Source organism: Perna viridis, chromosome 12, assembly GCF_037379345.1.
Source record: "Perna viridis isolate PV_CMFRI_1.1 ecotype Kerala chromosome 12, ASM3737934v1, whole genome shotgun sequence".
NCBI lineage: Eukaryota > Metazoa > Mollusca > Bivalvia > Mytilida > Mytilidae > Perna > Perna viridis.
In genome coordinates, this window is record NC_142456.1 from 7,581,402 (window position 1) to 7,600,042 (window position 18,641).

Consider the following 18,641-nt stretch of genomic DNA (forward strand, 5'->3'; position numbering starts at 1 on the left):
AAATATTTTGTGTTCATTAAATTGCATTTTTCTTCTCTTCTGGAATACTTTCAGTTACAAATCACGATTTCAATTGTTCACACCAACTATATACATAAAAATATGCAATATGTTATTTCTCAAAAATTATGATTATCAGAAATACCTGATTATCGGCTTTAATGAAAGTGATGAGAAATTAAGTGTTTTCTGATTTAATATCGTCACGTGTTTAGATTCACCTTTCCGTCGAGGGATTCTATCTCTGTACCTATGTAATATGGTGATGAGAAATAAATATATAGAAAGGGAAGCTAATGCCTCATTCACAATCTAACTTATGCTGTAATCACAAGCATTGGTTCATCAGGGCAAAACGGAAAGTAAATAGTTATCCTCTGTAGTGCAGGTATTGTATGCACAGGGAGGGCACGTCATCTCTGATTACCAGAGGGATACCAGCATGGCTGGAAATGTTTAACCTAGGCTGCTGGTTTGGTTTCCCCGAACCATGACAAAGTTTGTGCTGTGGTCGTATCCTACCACTCAAAAGTATGTTAGTTAAAATTTACAATTTTATTTTGTAATAAATATTAAACATTTTGTTTCATTCATCGTTCGTTAAACTACCTTTAAACTTATTATAAATTCTTTCAATGTACTGCGTTTGTAATTACATTTAATTATTTGTCAAAAGTTGTAATTAACAATAATTATGGTTATTCAACTAATAGTGAGAAATTAATTAGTCAATTGCTGAAGGTCTTTCCTTGGTCAAAATCGTCGTACACCGTTATTTATTAACGTTGTGAATAATATACAATTATTGCACTCGAACGAGATCAATATGAGGTTTAGAGGAGCAGAGTACAACAATATTGAACTGGGCGAAGTCGAGTTCAGTATTGTTGTACTCTGCTCCATAAAACCTCATATTGATCAAATTCAAGTGTAGTAATTGTTTTATTATATTAAAACTCTATTTTACTGTTTTGTGTAAATAGTCTTATTTCACCGATATCAGAATAACATTTATCTTAGTTTTTGTGTTAATATCTTGTTGAATGTACATGTACATGTACATTTTAAATAATATTAAGGTAGGAGTATAATCGTACGTACGTGTACAAAAAATTATTTGGGGTGATTTCGAGCTTTTCACAAAGGCTTGAATTCCACCATTGTTAAAGGCATTGTGGAGACCTCTAGATTTGTAAATTTTCTCTGTTTTTCACGTGGATTCAGTTCGATCTTGAGTGTGGCCCCTCTGACACTTACTCCATATCTTTTCATTTTCATACTGATACTGAACCTCGATTTTTTTTTATTAAAATTGAATACCTTCAAATACAACAAATTTAATCATAACAAAAGCAAATTAACAAATCATCTACAAATATCAGTTTTACAGTTTGAACAGTTACTTTTGATGAAAATGGTAATTTATATTGCATGTAAAAGTGCCACCATAGTTATGAATGACTGGCAAAACTGAACCAAGAAATAACGACATGGTCCATTGCGAAAAGTTTGCAGAGAGGAATTCTTTTACAAAGTTCCATCTTCCGTCCTCGTTCCAGCGTAGAATGTAGATAAAATGGGTCTAATTCCTGAGGTGTCACGGATTTTCACGTAAATATTTGGTTAAAAGTCTCACCGCTTGGTCTGACGATTTTCGTGTGTTTTCAACATCCATTTTCTTAATAATTGCAGTGATTTCTGAATAAGTTATATCGGCAATTTTTCTTTTATTAGCTCCAGTACTGTCGGAGTTACCATCTACACTGGTTGCTGCCATTTTGCAAACAACAATTGAGTTCCGATAGCTTCCGATACAATTTTTTGATTGGTCCAATTCATTTATTAGAAGCGATTTGATTGGCTATTACTATTTCATTGACGGTGATGGCTCGTGCTTCGTACTTTCATTTATAAATTTAGCTCGAGAGTGCAATATGATATTTTATTGCACAGAAACATATTTTTGCTAGTCAATATATTAGAGAATGGAATATCACGTGTAATGTTTCTGGCCAATAAAAAAACCTGTAAAATAGAGCCTTATGTAATGATATAAATTATGGAGTCCGCGTCAAATTAGTAACGAGTTCATTTGATTAAGCAGTAAAACAGCAATAAGGGTACGAGGGAGAACTTTGTAAGTCATGGCTATGATTTTTTCTATTTGGTGTAAAGAATCTTGCAAGTACACAATATGAAACAAAGGCCCTAAACTAAATAATCGATAATGAAATTTATGTAAATGTGTTACAATGTAGTAACTCTTGAAGTACATGCAACCCAGTTTTAACCATATAACAGTGTGTTAAGCTTACAATTAATAAGGAACAGCTAGGACATTTCATTGAGAGATAAAGCCTGTCCACACCACGGAGCAGTAGTTGATACAACGAAGGCGTACTGTATCGAACCCGATTAAACGAAACATGAACAAGATAGAGGTGCAGATTAATACCATGATACCACCATACTATATGGACTCCCATCGTACATGCATCTGTCATCATGGCTTATGTTAAACATACCCGATTCCCCTGGCAGTATAGAGTGCACGACAATTATTATTTTCCACGTATTAAACACCAATTTTACAAGTCATTAACCGCGTTGTTAAACCACCTGACGTAATATAACCTTTAATTTTGAAACATTAAAATTAATGGACTTGAACATACTTAATATTCGTAAAGAAAGAATCGAAAATAAATTTTATTTGGTTAAAAAAAGGGGGACTTGTTCATCGAGGGGTGAACATGCTTTTCTAGACATGGCATTCCAATGAAAAATGTGTGCCAAATTGTGAAAGGTAAATATTCAACTTAGCATAGTTGTGATTTATATGTATATATCAATTTGGTCCTTGTATTTGTATAACGATATTGATTAAAGCCTACCGAAATGGAATTGGGGGTTGTTTTGTCCTGCTTGCTTGAGTAGGCACGGGAAAGACAAAATGAAACACCTCCTGTTGCCAAATCTATCATTAGAGATTGTTCTCACGATAACGGTTTTTGATTGTCACAAGAAGGAATTTAAATCAACAGATTAAAATGATTTTGATAAAAGTAGCTTATAAGTCTAATAATCATTTACCCTCTATTGTAAACCTTGGGTATATTTAAAAACTTACACACTTTACAAGATATTGACGAACGCATTGTGTATTGGTGGAGAAATAGTCGATATTTTCTGTTCAATGGGATTTCTCACTTAGCCGTTCCTTGGCCGAGGAAAAATATATGAGTATCTGTTTGTCACAATTAGACGTATTTAGTCATTTTGTGGTGGAGGTGGAACACTTGTAAACATTTTCGTTATAGTATGCAAGTCATATATTCATATCACTAAGTAACCTAGTTATTCTAAAATCAACATGAATAAGAAATAAGTGAATCGGAACGTATACAATAATAATTGAATAGGAAACTTCCATTTTAAAATTGTTATTTTATTACTGATGGATAAACAAAATGGTTAATACGTGTATGTTAACATGTGAAGGAGAATTCAGATTTCGGTACGGTATAGCTGCTATGCTTTGATTTTGTTCTTTAGAATTGAAAAATATTGGAAGAAAAATCAGCAAAAATGAATTCAACTATGGAAAGTCGGTCTGCGGATAGTTCTTTAGCTGAGGTTATCATTGAAGAAATATTCCTCATATGTGTCTGTATAGTTGCAATAGTGGGAAACACATGTATGTGGATAATTATATATCGGACTCGGAAACTCAGGACGATTTCTAATGCTTTCATTTTGTGCCTGAATAGTGCAGACTGGCTTGTTTCGGTTCTTAACATGCCAACGACTGTTACAGCGATAGCGCTTGGACGCTGGCCATTTTCATCTCTGGCTTGCAAAGTTTTCGGGTTCTTCAACATGTTCACATTAGTACAAAGTGTTCTGTCATTATGTAATATAAGCATAAATAGATACATTATCGTCTGCCGACCTTTCATCTTTCCCACAGTTTATACGACAAAACGATCTATTATAATGATGGCAGGTATGTACATTAAATCCAAGTTAGTTGGAAACATTAACTTTTATTTGTTACATGATCTCTTGGGAAGCCCAATACAATTACGAACAATATAACTACTAGACAGCACCTTTTTTAGTTTTAACACCACGTCAGGGTAACTTGTGGTAAACATTCTCTAACAACTAACCCACGTCAGGGTAACTTGTGGTAAACATTCTCTAACACCTAACCCACGTCAGGGTAACTTGTGGTAAATAAATTTTGATTTTGCTTTTCTTGTTTTTGTTTTGATTTATTTTTGTATTTATTTTCCCCCTTCTAGAACGTTCCTTTATATGACGTGGTGTTATGTAGAATAGCCAACCTTCATTAAAGAGTTTCTCCCTCTTAGATTTATTTTAAAATATAATCTAAGTATCATTTATCATTCATTTTTTCTTTGAAGTAATCAAATTTTTACTTGCATCATTAAATAAATACAATTTTATTTCTTACTCAGTTTTCAATTGTTACTAAATTGAATTAGTTTTATTAAATTTACAATGTTCCTTGAATCTTAGATGGAAATAGTACAAACATAGCACTTAATCATTCGATAAACAGTAAAGCAAGCATGATACGATTGGTCTACATAAAGTTATCATAAATTTAAGCAACAATACATAACAAATGACATAAGACAGGACACCTGAGTGGTACATTTTAGTGTAAAATACTTGATTGAGGAATGTCACTACTTGAAAATTGGTTACTATAATGTACTAAAATAGTAATTTTTTTTATTAAATACTTCGATCTTGCTGATCGATGATAAGCCCTACTTGAATATTGGTATAGGTAGATAGATCAAATCACCATGATAACAAGAATGATACTATCGCAAGCTTCGACGATACAAATTTGTTCATTGTTTCAGAGAGACTTGTATTTCAACAGCTTTGTTCATGGTCATACACAAACTGAATGTAGCCATTGATACTTGTGTATATTAAGAGAAACATATGACACTACAGCCTTATCATAGGGTAAACTTCCGATTCCATGGTATTTGATGGTTAGGAATGAAGTTTCTTATTAGTGATGTAGATTTGAAATGGGGAGATGTGGCATACACACCAGCTGCACATTTTAAATAAAATAACCTAATGACAAAAACATTGAAAGAGTAATCAAGGGAACCAAGGTTATAGCGGTAATCAAAAGAAAGTAATCCAGGGACAAAGACCAGATATGGAAAACAGACATACACAACAAAGAACACAAAGTAACCAAAACCATAATACAAAGTAACAAAAGTAAAAGGACTGCACTAGCTACAAATCGAGCGCTTTCTGATCGTTTTATTCACTTAAGTTAGTTTTTGAAAAGTTTTGCAATATGTGAGAGAGATGTGAAACTCTAAAGCTCTTTGTTTTCACCACCGCTTCGACAACGTTTGTAAATGAAAAAGACCTATGATTCTGTTTATTATAGAATTGGTATTGAAGTAGAAAGTATCTTTAAAGAGTATTGGTAAATAAACAAGACGAACATTTAGGTACAATATACTTTTTAATTATAGATGTAAAATATAAAAAATATGTACAAAACATATAATTTTATCCGACCCCAGGAGCTCAGTTAAGTGGTGAACTAAAAGTATAAGATCACATAAAATAAACCTTGTTGAAATCAAAGCGTTGGTATACACCACAATTTGGACAACTTCTTTATATTGGCTTACTTTATTGAAATGTCAAAACTTGTAAATATTCCACAAAATTGTAAAAGGATAGATCTAGATGTATTTGGCACGTTCCTAGGTACATACCAATTATACTGAACTGAAGCATCCTTAACGCAGCAGGAGTGTAGGGAAGTCTGTTTTAAATGATTCAAATGAACTACCTGACCAGACAATGATTCACACAGAGCAGCTTAGCCCGCCCATTATTTAAACAATCTTCAATTTACTAATCGTATTGTGTTTATGTCTGCTGGGAGGTCAGCACGCTTGATAAGTTTATTTGGTCATGTGCATGTTTACGTGAGAGTGAACGTAAGATCTTTGGCTACCCTGTTTTAAGATAAAAAGTAAACTGCGTCAATACATCGTAGTAAATATTGCCAGCATGCTAATTTACACAAACCATGATTAGCCATTGAGATATCATATGGGAGACCTGAAGGGAGTCAAATTTAGATGGATTAAAACCAATAGTTTCCTAACAAAGAAAGTAATAAAACTCAAAAGCCGTCAAACGGTAATTTAGGACATAACAGAACGAATTGGTCAGATGGTAATAGGCTAACTTTTAACACAATAACCCAGTCATTTTTTTATATAAAGTCTGCCTTACACTGAAATAAACATACAAGGAAAAACAAAACAAACAAACAAAACATACAAATAAACAAACAAAACAAACAAATCAAATAAGAACGTTATACATGTCTTTCAACCCTGCTTATGTACATGTATTGGATGCGCCTCGTATATTTGTCTTGAAGTAACAGAAGTATATTGGACAGCATGAATCGACATAAATTCTGCTGAAAGAAAGAATTACATTAATAATTGACTTTAATCATTTCAAATTAAACATAGCTAAAATGTAACATGCTATATACAGTGCACCTTTTATACATTAAAAGTACTATATTTTCTATTAGGCAACTACTACCAATTACTCATAGATTTTTTTGTAAATTGACTCATTCCAAGGTCTTTGTTTTCGTTCTTTTGATTAAAAATACATTAAAAGACTTTTTTCTAGTAAGCCTTTGACACAGAAACTTTTGATTATCCTTTTATCATATAACTTGGTGAAATAAAAGCTTCCTAACATAACGACTTGTCCGGGGACTAAGTAAACGTTGACACTGTAGACCTCAATAAAACTTTGAAGGTGAGTCGGTAATATAGGTATTTACCACGATCTGATCTATGTATCAATATACCGCATTAGTCCTACTAAATTATTTGCAGTTTGTCTGTAGGATCTATAGTTTTATATTCTGTGATTCGGTTTATCCCATTCATTATACCGTCTTTATATCTTTCTATACTTTTGTTGGTTCTACATGAACATTGCAATACTGCTGAATTCATTGAATTTAGCAGTATTACGTTTTGATTTGTGTTATGATATCTTTTTAAGGTCGCTTTAGTGTGAGTGGAATACCGAGGTGCTAAATGGAATAGCGGGGCGTGCAATTTGGGGGGGGGGGTGTAATCTATTGGTAAAACAAACAAACATAATCTAACAAGGACAACATGCAGCACAGAAAAAGGGATAACCTTGGTAGGTGCTCCGCAATGGTTGAAAGTTTCTGCTTCTTGCAAGACACCTGCAGTGTTGGTCAAAACATTGTATAAAAGTCCCTTTATACTTTACACAACTGGCCTAAGCAGAGGTCCAAAAGAATTAAAATCATATACTTCAATGGGTCTCTAAACGGGTGGAAGGTGAGGGACTTTTACTCTATCTTTGTTTGCAGATTATACAATTTATAACTGTGTATTAAAGTAAAATGCAATACAAACTTCTTCATTTTGTCCACGTTGTAAATAATGGTGTCAGTCCTATGTATAATTTATATTGACGTTATACTGGTCCTCTCACATGCAGTGGAATAGCTGAAATGACATTTAAATAGTAGTCAGTCATGAAGTTATTCAAAGTATTAGCACTGACATTAGGTAAATAGACTTGTTTTTTTAATTCTTGTCATGAGGCGCAGTAGTTTCAAAGTTCGAATATTAATCTCTTACGATTTATAGGACTTAAGTAGCACTCCAGCTAAGAATCATGCAAAATGTGATTCATGGGTAAAAACCTACATATTTTTATTTTTGATATTTTGTTTGAATGAAATGTCATAGTAAACAGAAAATAACATTTGGTTTTTGAAATAACCCGTGCTCATAGGAGATAAAAATTGTATAGAATGCACTGTAGAATTCGAAAGTAAGGGGGTTACTCTGTAAATGACACTCAAATACAATAGAATCTATTGTATTTTCGATGTTGATTATCTCCTAAGAGCAGGCAGATTTGAATGAATAATTACACATTTCATAGTATAGACCCATAAAACAACTTAATTACAAAAATAAAAATATGTAGCCTTTGTCGGGTGTATCACATTTTTCAGATTTTGCATGATTCTTACAAAGACAGCTACTTAAATACATGCCTTTTCTAAGGAGCCCCTTGACGAATGTTTTATCCCTTTATTTAAAGATTACTGAGGATATATGTACATTTTCGTATATACACAATGGGTTTATAAACTTTTAGTTCGGATGTATAAAGGAACAATAACTATAACATTCAAGTTTTATTCTTTATATGACAGGTTGTGACGACACAATGCTAAAATCACACCCATTTTCTCATCACTTTGTAAATATTTACTGATATTATTTCACTTTAAGTATAGGCGTGAAAAAGGAAGTACATGTATCTTATCACTACAGTTAGTGGTTATTTATATACATGTACATGTATCTAGATTAATGAGTCGATTGAATGGAGATATTTAGATATTATATAGAAGTGAAACCTATGTTCATTCGAAGCCCATAATTTATATACATCATGGAATATTTGTTTTAACGTACCCCACTAGTAAAATCAATTTGTTTTTACGTATCTCAGAAAAAAATTAAAGCAAAACTTATAAAGTGTGTTATTTATCGACTTTGTTTCCTAGACTGGTATATAATATATAAAGTCCCTGTTCTGGGCAAATACACATGCTATAATTGCTTTGCCTGTTTGATAGACGAAAGCCGTATGAGTTTTGTGGGGTGTGGTTCCTTGTTATTATTTGCTTTAGGTTACAGACCACCAATTCAACCAATGAGCATTTGGAACGAACGCAAAAATAGTCCTACGCAGAAATTACCCCTGTTCCTCATAGTGCTGTGAAAAAAGTTCTCATCTTATTTAAAAAATTTAAACAATTTCTGACAGGAAAAACATTTCTGTACATTTTATAGGTCATTTTGCTTCTTGTGATGTGAAGCCTAATCTCCATAATGATTTTTAAATATACCCCTATCTTGTGAAAACACTGGGATTTCCCATGCTATTTATAGACCCTTCACTTCCGGTGACCAGTACTGCACTGCAAGTCTGCTAACCCCACATGCCATTCTGAGGATTGTGAGCTGACATATGTAGAATCATGCTGATATATAGTCCTCTGCAGGTTAAAGTTAAGGTAAAGTCCAGAGAAGCCATTGAATATTGTGAAATTAGCATAGAAGCCTATGGGAAGTGGAATTAGTGGTTTTTAGCCTTTATCAGTCTTTTAATTTTTCAAATTATTTTAAAAAAGGAGGGATCAAGCCACCGTCACCCACTCCGCCACTAATATTTATAACTGAAGAGTGTGCTTGCATGGTGATCATGATGAGACCTAGTTAGATTATTGCAATTATTGTTATTAATTAAAACATTAATCTGAGTGCAAACTTTGACGATGACGTAAAAATAGCATTTTATTACTATTTCAAAACGAAGATGATAATTATGATTGATGGAATTCATGTACTACACAAAAAAATGTTAATTTGTTGTTATTTGACGACGATGTGGTTTATGGTTGCAATTAAAGTAGAACTATTGAGATATGACTTAATACCAAAAAAGATATATCGATATCAAAATCGTCCAATCCAATGGTAAATCTTTAGCAAAGTTAAAAAGTCCAAGTATACATTTACTTCATTTTTAAATGCTTACATGTAGATTTCTGTTTGACGGGTTCAATTGTAATTTATTCTGTTTAGCAATCATTTTGAAATTTACCAAAGACTTGTTTACCAAAGAATGAGAACGTTACTTTACTTTTGGACGTACATCCCGTACATTTTAAAAGTATGCATACAGAATGTCGTCATCCAATTATCATTCCACTTTGTCAAATATCTTATGTAATTATCTTACTTATAACCGGCCTGTCCCCACATCCCAATAATGGGATCCGGTGCCGGGCTGTGCTAAATATCTTATATCTATCTTACTTATTGTCACTTGTAAAGTAAACATCTATATTGAATATAAACCAACAAAACTTTTAAATGTAGTTGTTAAGATTCCTGTTCTGACGAGTGTGTGTTACATAGATTTATCCTTATATCAATATATTATACTTATACCTCTGAATAGCTTGGATAATTGCATTTTGTTGTTTCAACTCCGTATTTCTTTTATTATTGGTACTTGACCTTTCATTTAATTCTGGGCCGAATTTTTTCGTTATCTAATTTAGGTTTTATATCAATATATTCGTAGCTATTGAAGTCTTATCGTGCATACAATTACAATTTTTCAAACATGTACATATATGTATAATCCAGAAATCTTTAGATTTTTTGACTGGAGTATCTAGACAGTTAAAACCATGGCTGAATTGAAAGTAGACCGACGTTTTCATTTGAACATTTGAAATTGTTTGTTCATTGTTCTCTGTGCTAAAAAAATCAGTAGTTTAAAAAAATCTTATGTTATTTTTCATTACTTTTATGTTTACTTTTATTCAGATGATTCAAGTTTAACCCGTAGGTCATTTTGTTTACATTTATATCCAGCATCACATTTTCTTCGATGCCAGATTAAACAGCAACAATCAGTCAATCGGACGAGTGTCTTAGTCTTGTGAATCAGTTGATGATATTGTATGTGTGTGTGTATGTGTGTTTTATAACATACAGATGGTATTTTTGTCAAAGTTTGTATTTGATATAGGGATTATTATCGGAAGGATATTTTTAAATACCATTTTAGATGATTTTTTTTTTGTGTTCACTATCTTTGCTAATCTCGCACCACAGTATCTTATGAAATACTGCTAATTACTGTAATTAGTTATAAGTAGTTATTGACATACATTGAATCTTATCGAAGAGCTCGGTCAGAGTATGTCATACTAGCAGACACACTGTTGCATTGACGCTCTGGGGTATTCCATGACACCACTTGAGGTTGTTGCGTTGACGCTCTGGGTATTCCATGACCCCACGTAATTCTGTTGCGTTGACGCTCTGGGGTATTCCATGATCCCACGTAAGGCTGTTGCGTTGACGCTCTGGGATATTCCATGACCCATGTAAGGCTGTTGCGTTGACGCTCTGTGGTATTCCATGACCCCACGTAATTCTGCTGCATGGACGCTCTGGGAGTATTCCATGACCCAACGTAAGGCTGTTTCGTTGACGCTCTGGGGTATTACATGACCCCACGTTAGTCCATAAACATTTCCCATCTCTACCTGTCTTGGAAGTACTTCAGCCGGAGAGTGCAGATCGTTTACCCAAGCCAGTATTTTTTCATGTAAATATTTACACGACTTTCGACCTTATAATAAACAACGTAGTTCTTTTATTTTAGAAAATTGTTTTTTTTTCAGAAACTAATACTCATTATATGATAAAAGCTGACTTGAAATGTGTCATTATCTATTTAAACCTTACAATGATGAGTTACTATTGCAAAATATTAATTGTTTTGACATCCGTTCAGCTCAACTTTTTACCCCATGCGACAAAATGTCCCCCAATTTCTTTTTGCTCTTTTTATCGCTTTCTTGTATCATCATAATCTTTCCTTAGTGACAGATATCTTTTCATATATTACTTTGTAATAAAATTGGTACTCATTATGCAAACTACGCGAATCTATTTTCATTTTACGTATCATTTCTATTGATATCAGAATCGTTCAATGCAATGATAAAATGTATACTGCAGCTGATTTCTCTGTGCATCCAGGATGGATCCAGAAATTTTAAAAGTGGGGTGGGTCCAAAAGGGTTTAAAAAATAAGGGATTTCAGGCTATTATTTGCTCATTTGCTCGAAATCAACAAAACTTGTTCCTCAGATGGGTGGGTGGTATCCCTGACCCCAATACGTCTCTCTCTTGATCCTTCACCGGTCACATTTAATACGGTATTCTTTTAACTTCGATTTATGAATGTTGCCTGTAAAATTTTACATATATATATTTAGCAAAGGGTTAATCAAAACATTAAATCTATATCAATATGTACAATGAAAAAATAATTAAACAAATAAGTACTTCTACCATGGTTATTATTAATGTAAGAGCTTAAGAAATGCTTCTTCAAAGCAGCCAAACTGACGCATGCAGATAAAGCAGCGAATCCCTTCATAATAGAAAACAGAACTTTAATCCATACGACATACACTAACGTAGTATGTACAAAATGTCTTTATTTACACAACCTACTGAAAAAAGACATATTTGGGTAATACTAGTGTCAATAAAGAAAGACTCCACGTTTGTTTGAGTAGTCGTTTAATACAATAATCGGTCGACCAGTTGGGCATAAATAACTACATTGAAGATTCATTCCTTGTATTAAACATGGGACTATAATAATGTAGCTCCATTGACACACCCTGGTAGAACTTATCGATGCTGGTAATTTGATATGTTTGTTTTTAAAGTACTTCTTGTATACACTAATTTTTTTAGATTTTTCACTTCCTAATGCTGCTGGCCAGTTGTTACTTCTTGGACTATGTGAACAGCATATCGAACATTTCAATATTTATCGGTTAAATGTAGATTTTCAATTAATATTTTTAAAAAAATCAAATATTTTTAGATTATCGTATTTGAATGTCAGATTGGCTGAAATCACAGGCTGAAATTCTCATCATTATTTGCTTCAAATAATTGAAAACTACTTTACATTTTGTTCATCCTTACGACTCTCATCATACAACTAAGGGAGTTAACACATGTTAAATGAATTCCAACCAAAGCTACTTGAATGAGAATCTTTATGTACAGCATATCTTACCCGATCCCGTGTCACCTTTCAAAGTAAATAAATATAGTATCACAGGATTCTTCAACGTTTCCATATGATTTTAAGTAAACGTATCTACAAGGTATATAAATCAAATTGGTGTATCAGCTATAAAAATCATTTCGCCAAACCGGTTATAAAGGGCAATAACAAATTTACGGAACTGATAAACTATGCAAAAGTCAAAAGAATTAGAAGAAAATGGTACTGTCTAGACAAAAACCGGAAAGTTGGAAATCCCCGTAATGATACATGTTCGACAAAAAATTGTTGGTTAAACCTGGTTTTATAGCGCACAAAACCTTCCGCTTCCATAAAGGTTTATTATTTCAAGTTTATTGCAATACAAGCAGGAAGCACACAATCGCTATAGGGCAAAGTTGGCTATAATCTGTAGCCAGAACAGATAGTTACATGTACCGGAAGTTGTTCATATTTCCTATTGGTTAACCCTAACAAGAGTGTGGTTTGTGTCATTTGCAGAAACTGATGTAGTTACATATCCAATGAAACTTCTGGGCCCGGTTTCCTTAAAAAAAAAACCTCATGACAAATTTAGATTTTCTCAAATCCTTCAGATTTTTTCAAATTGGTTAAAATTTGAATTGAAGAATTTTAAGAAATGGAGATTTATGATGAAACCGGTCTCGAACAAAGTATAATTACTCAAGGAACCACACATCTTCAATGGTTTTCAGATTTCATTGGAATAAAATTAAAATGAAAGTTTAAGGCCGGCTTGGTTGGATCAAATGTGTGCGTTGTACAGGATATCAGTGAGACTAAGTGAAAAAAAAAAAAAACACACATCAGAAATCATCCAGACTTAAAAAATGTTTTATTTTTTATGCAAGGGCAAGTTATCGGTATTGTAATTACAGGTATCGTCAGTGTACGTGCTGTGAATCAGATATAATTGCTGCGTTACATCAATACGTGTATTCATCTTTACATTTCATCATTATTTCAAATGGTCTCTTTTGTCGTAAATCTTGATCGGATCCCTAATGAGACGTTCTGAATTAGCAGATATGTTTCACGATAGAAAACACGTTTTTGAACACAACCAATTAAAATATCAAGTGCTAAATGCGATATTTTAATGAATATTACTTCACTAAGACCTTTAAGTAATCCGTTGTTCTATTTGAATAGGACAATAGTAACGAAAGTATAAGAGGTGCTCCGTTTAATGTATATTTTATTATTTTCTATTACTTTCACATCTGTAAGTTTTCTACAAGTCTAGTTGAAGTATGCTCTTAATAGTATAAGTCCCTTCAAATAGTGCAATCATCTCGATATAAAAGAACACTGCTAATTATAAAATTATAGAAATGAAAATTTAGTCAATATAATTTCAATAAAAATGCTTAAAGAATTAACAATGACATGAAAGGTGATTTTTCGATTTAAAAAGTAACCCTTGACTAGAAAAATATCTTTTCCTAAAAGGGTATTTTAGAATTTAAAGTATATAGCATACATATATCAGTTATTACTTAAAAATTCTACTATACGTATCCACTAATTCACGGAACATTGACTATGCGAAAAATGTATGTCATTGCATGTGTCATGATTTGTGATTTTTCTACTAAAGTATAATTGTTAAATATGAAAAGAATGAAGATGACATGCTATATATAGAAAATGCTTTCACACTAAATTCTGTTCCGAAAAGTTCTTCATTTATTATTTTGAGGTCAATTGAAATTAATAGTCGTAACATCGCAGACATCGATATGGGAGCTAAGAGAACTGAATTACAAAGAGTTGTTAAAATGATACAGCCTTATAGATATTTTTCAGATATCGTTATGTTTGTAGACGCATTTCCACATAGCAAGTCTTGCTTTTTCCAAATCCAAAACCGTAAACAAGTTACCACCGAATTCAACGTAAATGGCAAATGTGAAAGTTGTCTTTTTTGACACAGATTATATGAGTTGTAGCGGTGTACAGATTGAAACACTTATACAAAATCTATAGGGAAATGAAGTCATTGTGTTTCAGTAACAACTTGTTTAATATTTGTTTTGTAATAGGATTTAATTCTGTGTTTGGGTCTTTCGTTTGCATACCTTTCCATTTAGCAAAAATAAACAGTCACGTGAAACACACACCAAATTGCAAAAATGACGTTTATCGATGTGTGCCAAAAGTATTTATTTTTCAAAGGTAACATGGTTTTCTATGTTCTGTGTAAAAGAAATTATCCTGCATTTAAAAAAAATATATCTAATGGTTTAATGAAATTATTTTCGGATGAAGCAAACGGCGATTACAAATATTGCGAACCGATAGAATGTACAAGGCAAAAGTCAAATGAAGTAGTCAAAAAAGAATTCAGTCCTTAAAACAAATTAAAATATCAAGGCAAGGCCGGAAAGTTGCAAAAAACGCAACGGCCTTGATTCGGTACAGGAATTTCTGATGTAACTAGGTTAAATAGCGCATGTGTAAGATGAAACTCCGTCATACTACAAAACTTAGTTTCCCCTATTTTTCACAGCCTACGAAAATGTTTTCAGTACTACAATTCTTTGGGGTTATCTTTCTGCTCTATGGTACACAATGTATATGGTATATGGTTTCGGGAAATTGGTTGATTGGAAAGGGTTCTAGAAAATGGTGCACAGGATGATAAAAGAATGTATATGGAGTTATGGGGAATGGGTAACGGAGTGATTGAAAAAGGGAGTATGAACTGGTGAACAGGTCAAGATGGTAAGATAATGGAAACGGAGTAATGGGGTACGGGTAATAGCTAATACGGAATGGATAACGGAGTGATTGGAAAAAGGGGATAGGCACTGATGAGCATGAAGGTTACAGACCACCAATTCAACCAATGAGCATTTGGAACGTACGCAAAAATAGTCCTACGCAGAAATTACCCCTGTTCCTCATAGTGCTGTGAAAAAAGTTCTCATCTCATTTAAAAAATTTAAACAGTTTCTGAAAGGAAAAACATTTCTGTACATTTTATAGGTGCATTTTGCTTCTTGTGATGTGAAGCCTAATCTCCATAATGATTTCTAAATATACCCCTATCTTGTGAAAACACTGGGATTCCCCATGCTATTTACAGACACTTCACTTCCGGTGACCAGTACTGCACTGCAAGTCTGCTAACCCCACATGCCATTTTGAGGATTGTGAGCTGACATATGTAGAATCATGCTGATATATAGTCCTCTGCAGGTTAAAGTTAAGGTAAAGTCCAGAGAAGCCATTGAATATTGTGAAATTAGCATAGAAGCCTATGGGAAGTGGAATTAGTGGTTTTTAGCCTGAATGGAAAAGATGTGTTGGGGAAGGAGTGGTGGGAATGGGTAACGGAGTAAATAAAGGAGTTTGGATATGGAGTAATGAGAAATGGATAAAAAATATTCTTCCTTTTAAAAGACGAGGCTGTAACGAACTAACTTCTCATAACCAACCTGCTTCGTGCTCGTTAAGCATGGTCTTATTGGGGAGAAATATCTGTCTTCCCTTTCTAGGCATTACTTCAAGACAGATTGTGAAACAAGTGCAATACATTACTGACACTTACGAAAAGACTGAGGGAAAAAATGCTACGAAAGGATATTTACAAAAACTTTTCTTTAACAATGTGCAAAATGCGCAAATTTTGAAACTGCCTATGATATTTATGCCGCTTATAAAATAAATTATTAATTGCCTTTTTTCGTTTCAGCGTGTGTCAGCATTTCAATATTCATATCAACGCCTCCACTGTACGGATGGGCAGAATACGGTTATGTTGAAGAACAATATTTCTGTTTTTGCCTCTGGCCTAAAGCTCCTTCCTATGCATTTTTTATGATTGGTGTATGTTTCGGAATTCCATTGACAGTCATGGCAATATGTAACGTGCTAATATGGATGGCAGTCAGAAAGAGTAAAAAGAGGACTGAAAGATCTTCCCGGGCCAGCATGGCTATAAATAAAACTATATCAATTCAGGAATCATCAAGTGACACAGAAACTCAAAATAAAATGGAGAAAGAAAAGAAAGAAACACAAAAAAATATCAGTGTGGACGATTTACAATTGGAGATGTCGGACTCTAATACAGAAACAAACGATGTCAAAAAGAGACTGAGTAAAATTCCGAGTAACAAAGTAAAAGCAGAGGACATCCGACTAGCTCTTGCGCTAGCCATTTGCGTCGTTTGCTTCTTCATATCTTGGTTTCCATTTTGTATAAGCATGCTAATTGGAATTTATGCTCCTGATGCTGTTCCAGCCCAGTTTCATTTATGGACTCTCCTGATTGGCTATTCCAATAGTTGTATGAATCCTGTGATATATGGAATAATTAATAAGAGAATAGGAAAAGGTTTTAAAGACCTTTTCTGTAGATTATGTAACAAAGACCGTAACACTTGAAAAAAAGTGGTAAAAGTAGATGGTAATCCTTTAAGAAGATCGAAAAGTCATCCAGCATTCACCCACAACTTTGAACTGCTGAAAGTGGTAAACGGTTCAAGGTTGTTGTTGGCAGCAAGAAATTGTAGAAGCGTTTGTAAAGCTTCACACTGATTTAATTATATATAATGGATAAGACCAGAATGCTTTTAGAGAAAACATTAATGATATTACATGTAGGTCTCTTCGTAAGGTTACAATGTACAAGCTATAGCGTACAATATTGTGTTTAAAAAAGGAAATCATGTTATTTTTAATATTTATGTAGCATTCAAATACCGAATTTTCAATTAAAATGTATAATGATTTTCGCTATTACAGTTATGATGTTAACAATACAAATAAAAAAGAGAATAACACTGACTTAACATGAAGAGGTTACATGTAAACTCTAGATATTAAACAATGATGAAGGGGTTACATGTAAACTCTAGATATTAAATAATGATGAAGGGGTTACATGTAAACTCTAGATATTAAACAATGATGAAGGATTATTATGTGAGCGAAATTGTCGCGAGTCTAAAACAAATCATTATTTTACATTATTAAACAAATTATCATTTCGCAATGATGGTTATATCAAGTTAAATAATATTAACATTTCAGATAGAAAATTGTCAGGTTAAGTAACTCCAAGTTTTGAAATTTATATAATGCATTTCAATGTGTTTAAAATTGAAATCAATGGGAAATAGGATTGGAACGATATTCCAAGATAACAACTAGACGGGAAAAAATAGACATATACAACAAAGAACATGAAATAACCAAAATAACACGTACGTAGATGTAAATAAGAGACCCGGACGTTGATATTGGCCATTGATATTCATAATTAGCATTGTTTGCAAGAGTAATCAAGGGAATCAAAGGTTATAGCGGTAATCAAAAGAATGTAATCTAGGGACAAAGACCAGACATGGAAAACAGACATACACAACAAAGAACACAGAGTAACCACAATCATACATACAAAGCAACAAAAGCAAATGAGCAACTCGTATATGTTAAAAAATAAATGCAACACTATTGTATCTAAAATCACTTTTTTTAAAACACCGTGGGTGTAATTTGTGACATCATAATATATTTTGCCTGTGTGGGGGACATTTTTGTCATTCAAAATATGTTTCACCTCGGCAACACAACTGATAAAACCTAAAAATGCTCGTTAGATCAGTGCAATAGATTCTCAGGTTTTCAATGTGAAGTGTTTATGTCCTGTAAGATACTTCAAATCCTGTACCATATAGCAGAGCCTATGACGTTTACGTAATCTTTAACCAATCAAATATACAGTTAGTCACTTATGAGTTTTTCATTTACTTGTATTTATTTTCTATGAAAGATTTTTAAAAAGTTATATTTCCCTGAATCGCTCATTT

General features: G+C 33.0%; 1 protein-coding gene across 1 annotated transcript; it reads left to right on the forward strand.

The window, feature by feature from the left end:
• The first annotated feature begins 3,077 nt into the window (after nucleotides 1-3,077).
• On the forward strand, nucleotides 3,078-17,560 carry LOC148601053 (alpha-1B adrenergic receptor-like). The gene is made up of 2 exons (XM_088555490.1): nucleotides 3,078-4,006; nucleotides 16,520-17,560. The coding sequence occupies exons 1-2, from the start codon at nucleotides 3,589-3,591 to the stop codon at nucleotides 17,212-17,214; spliced, it is 1,113 nt and encodes a 370-aa protein (XP_088411616.1). The 5' UTR covers nucleotides 3,078-3,588; the 3' UTR covers nucleotides 17,215-17,560.
• The last annotated feature ends 1,081 nt before the right edge of the window (nucleotides 17,561-18,641 follow it).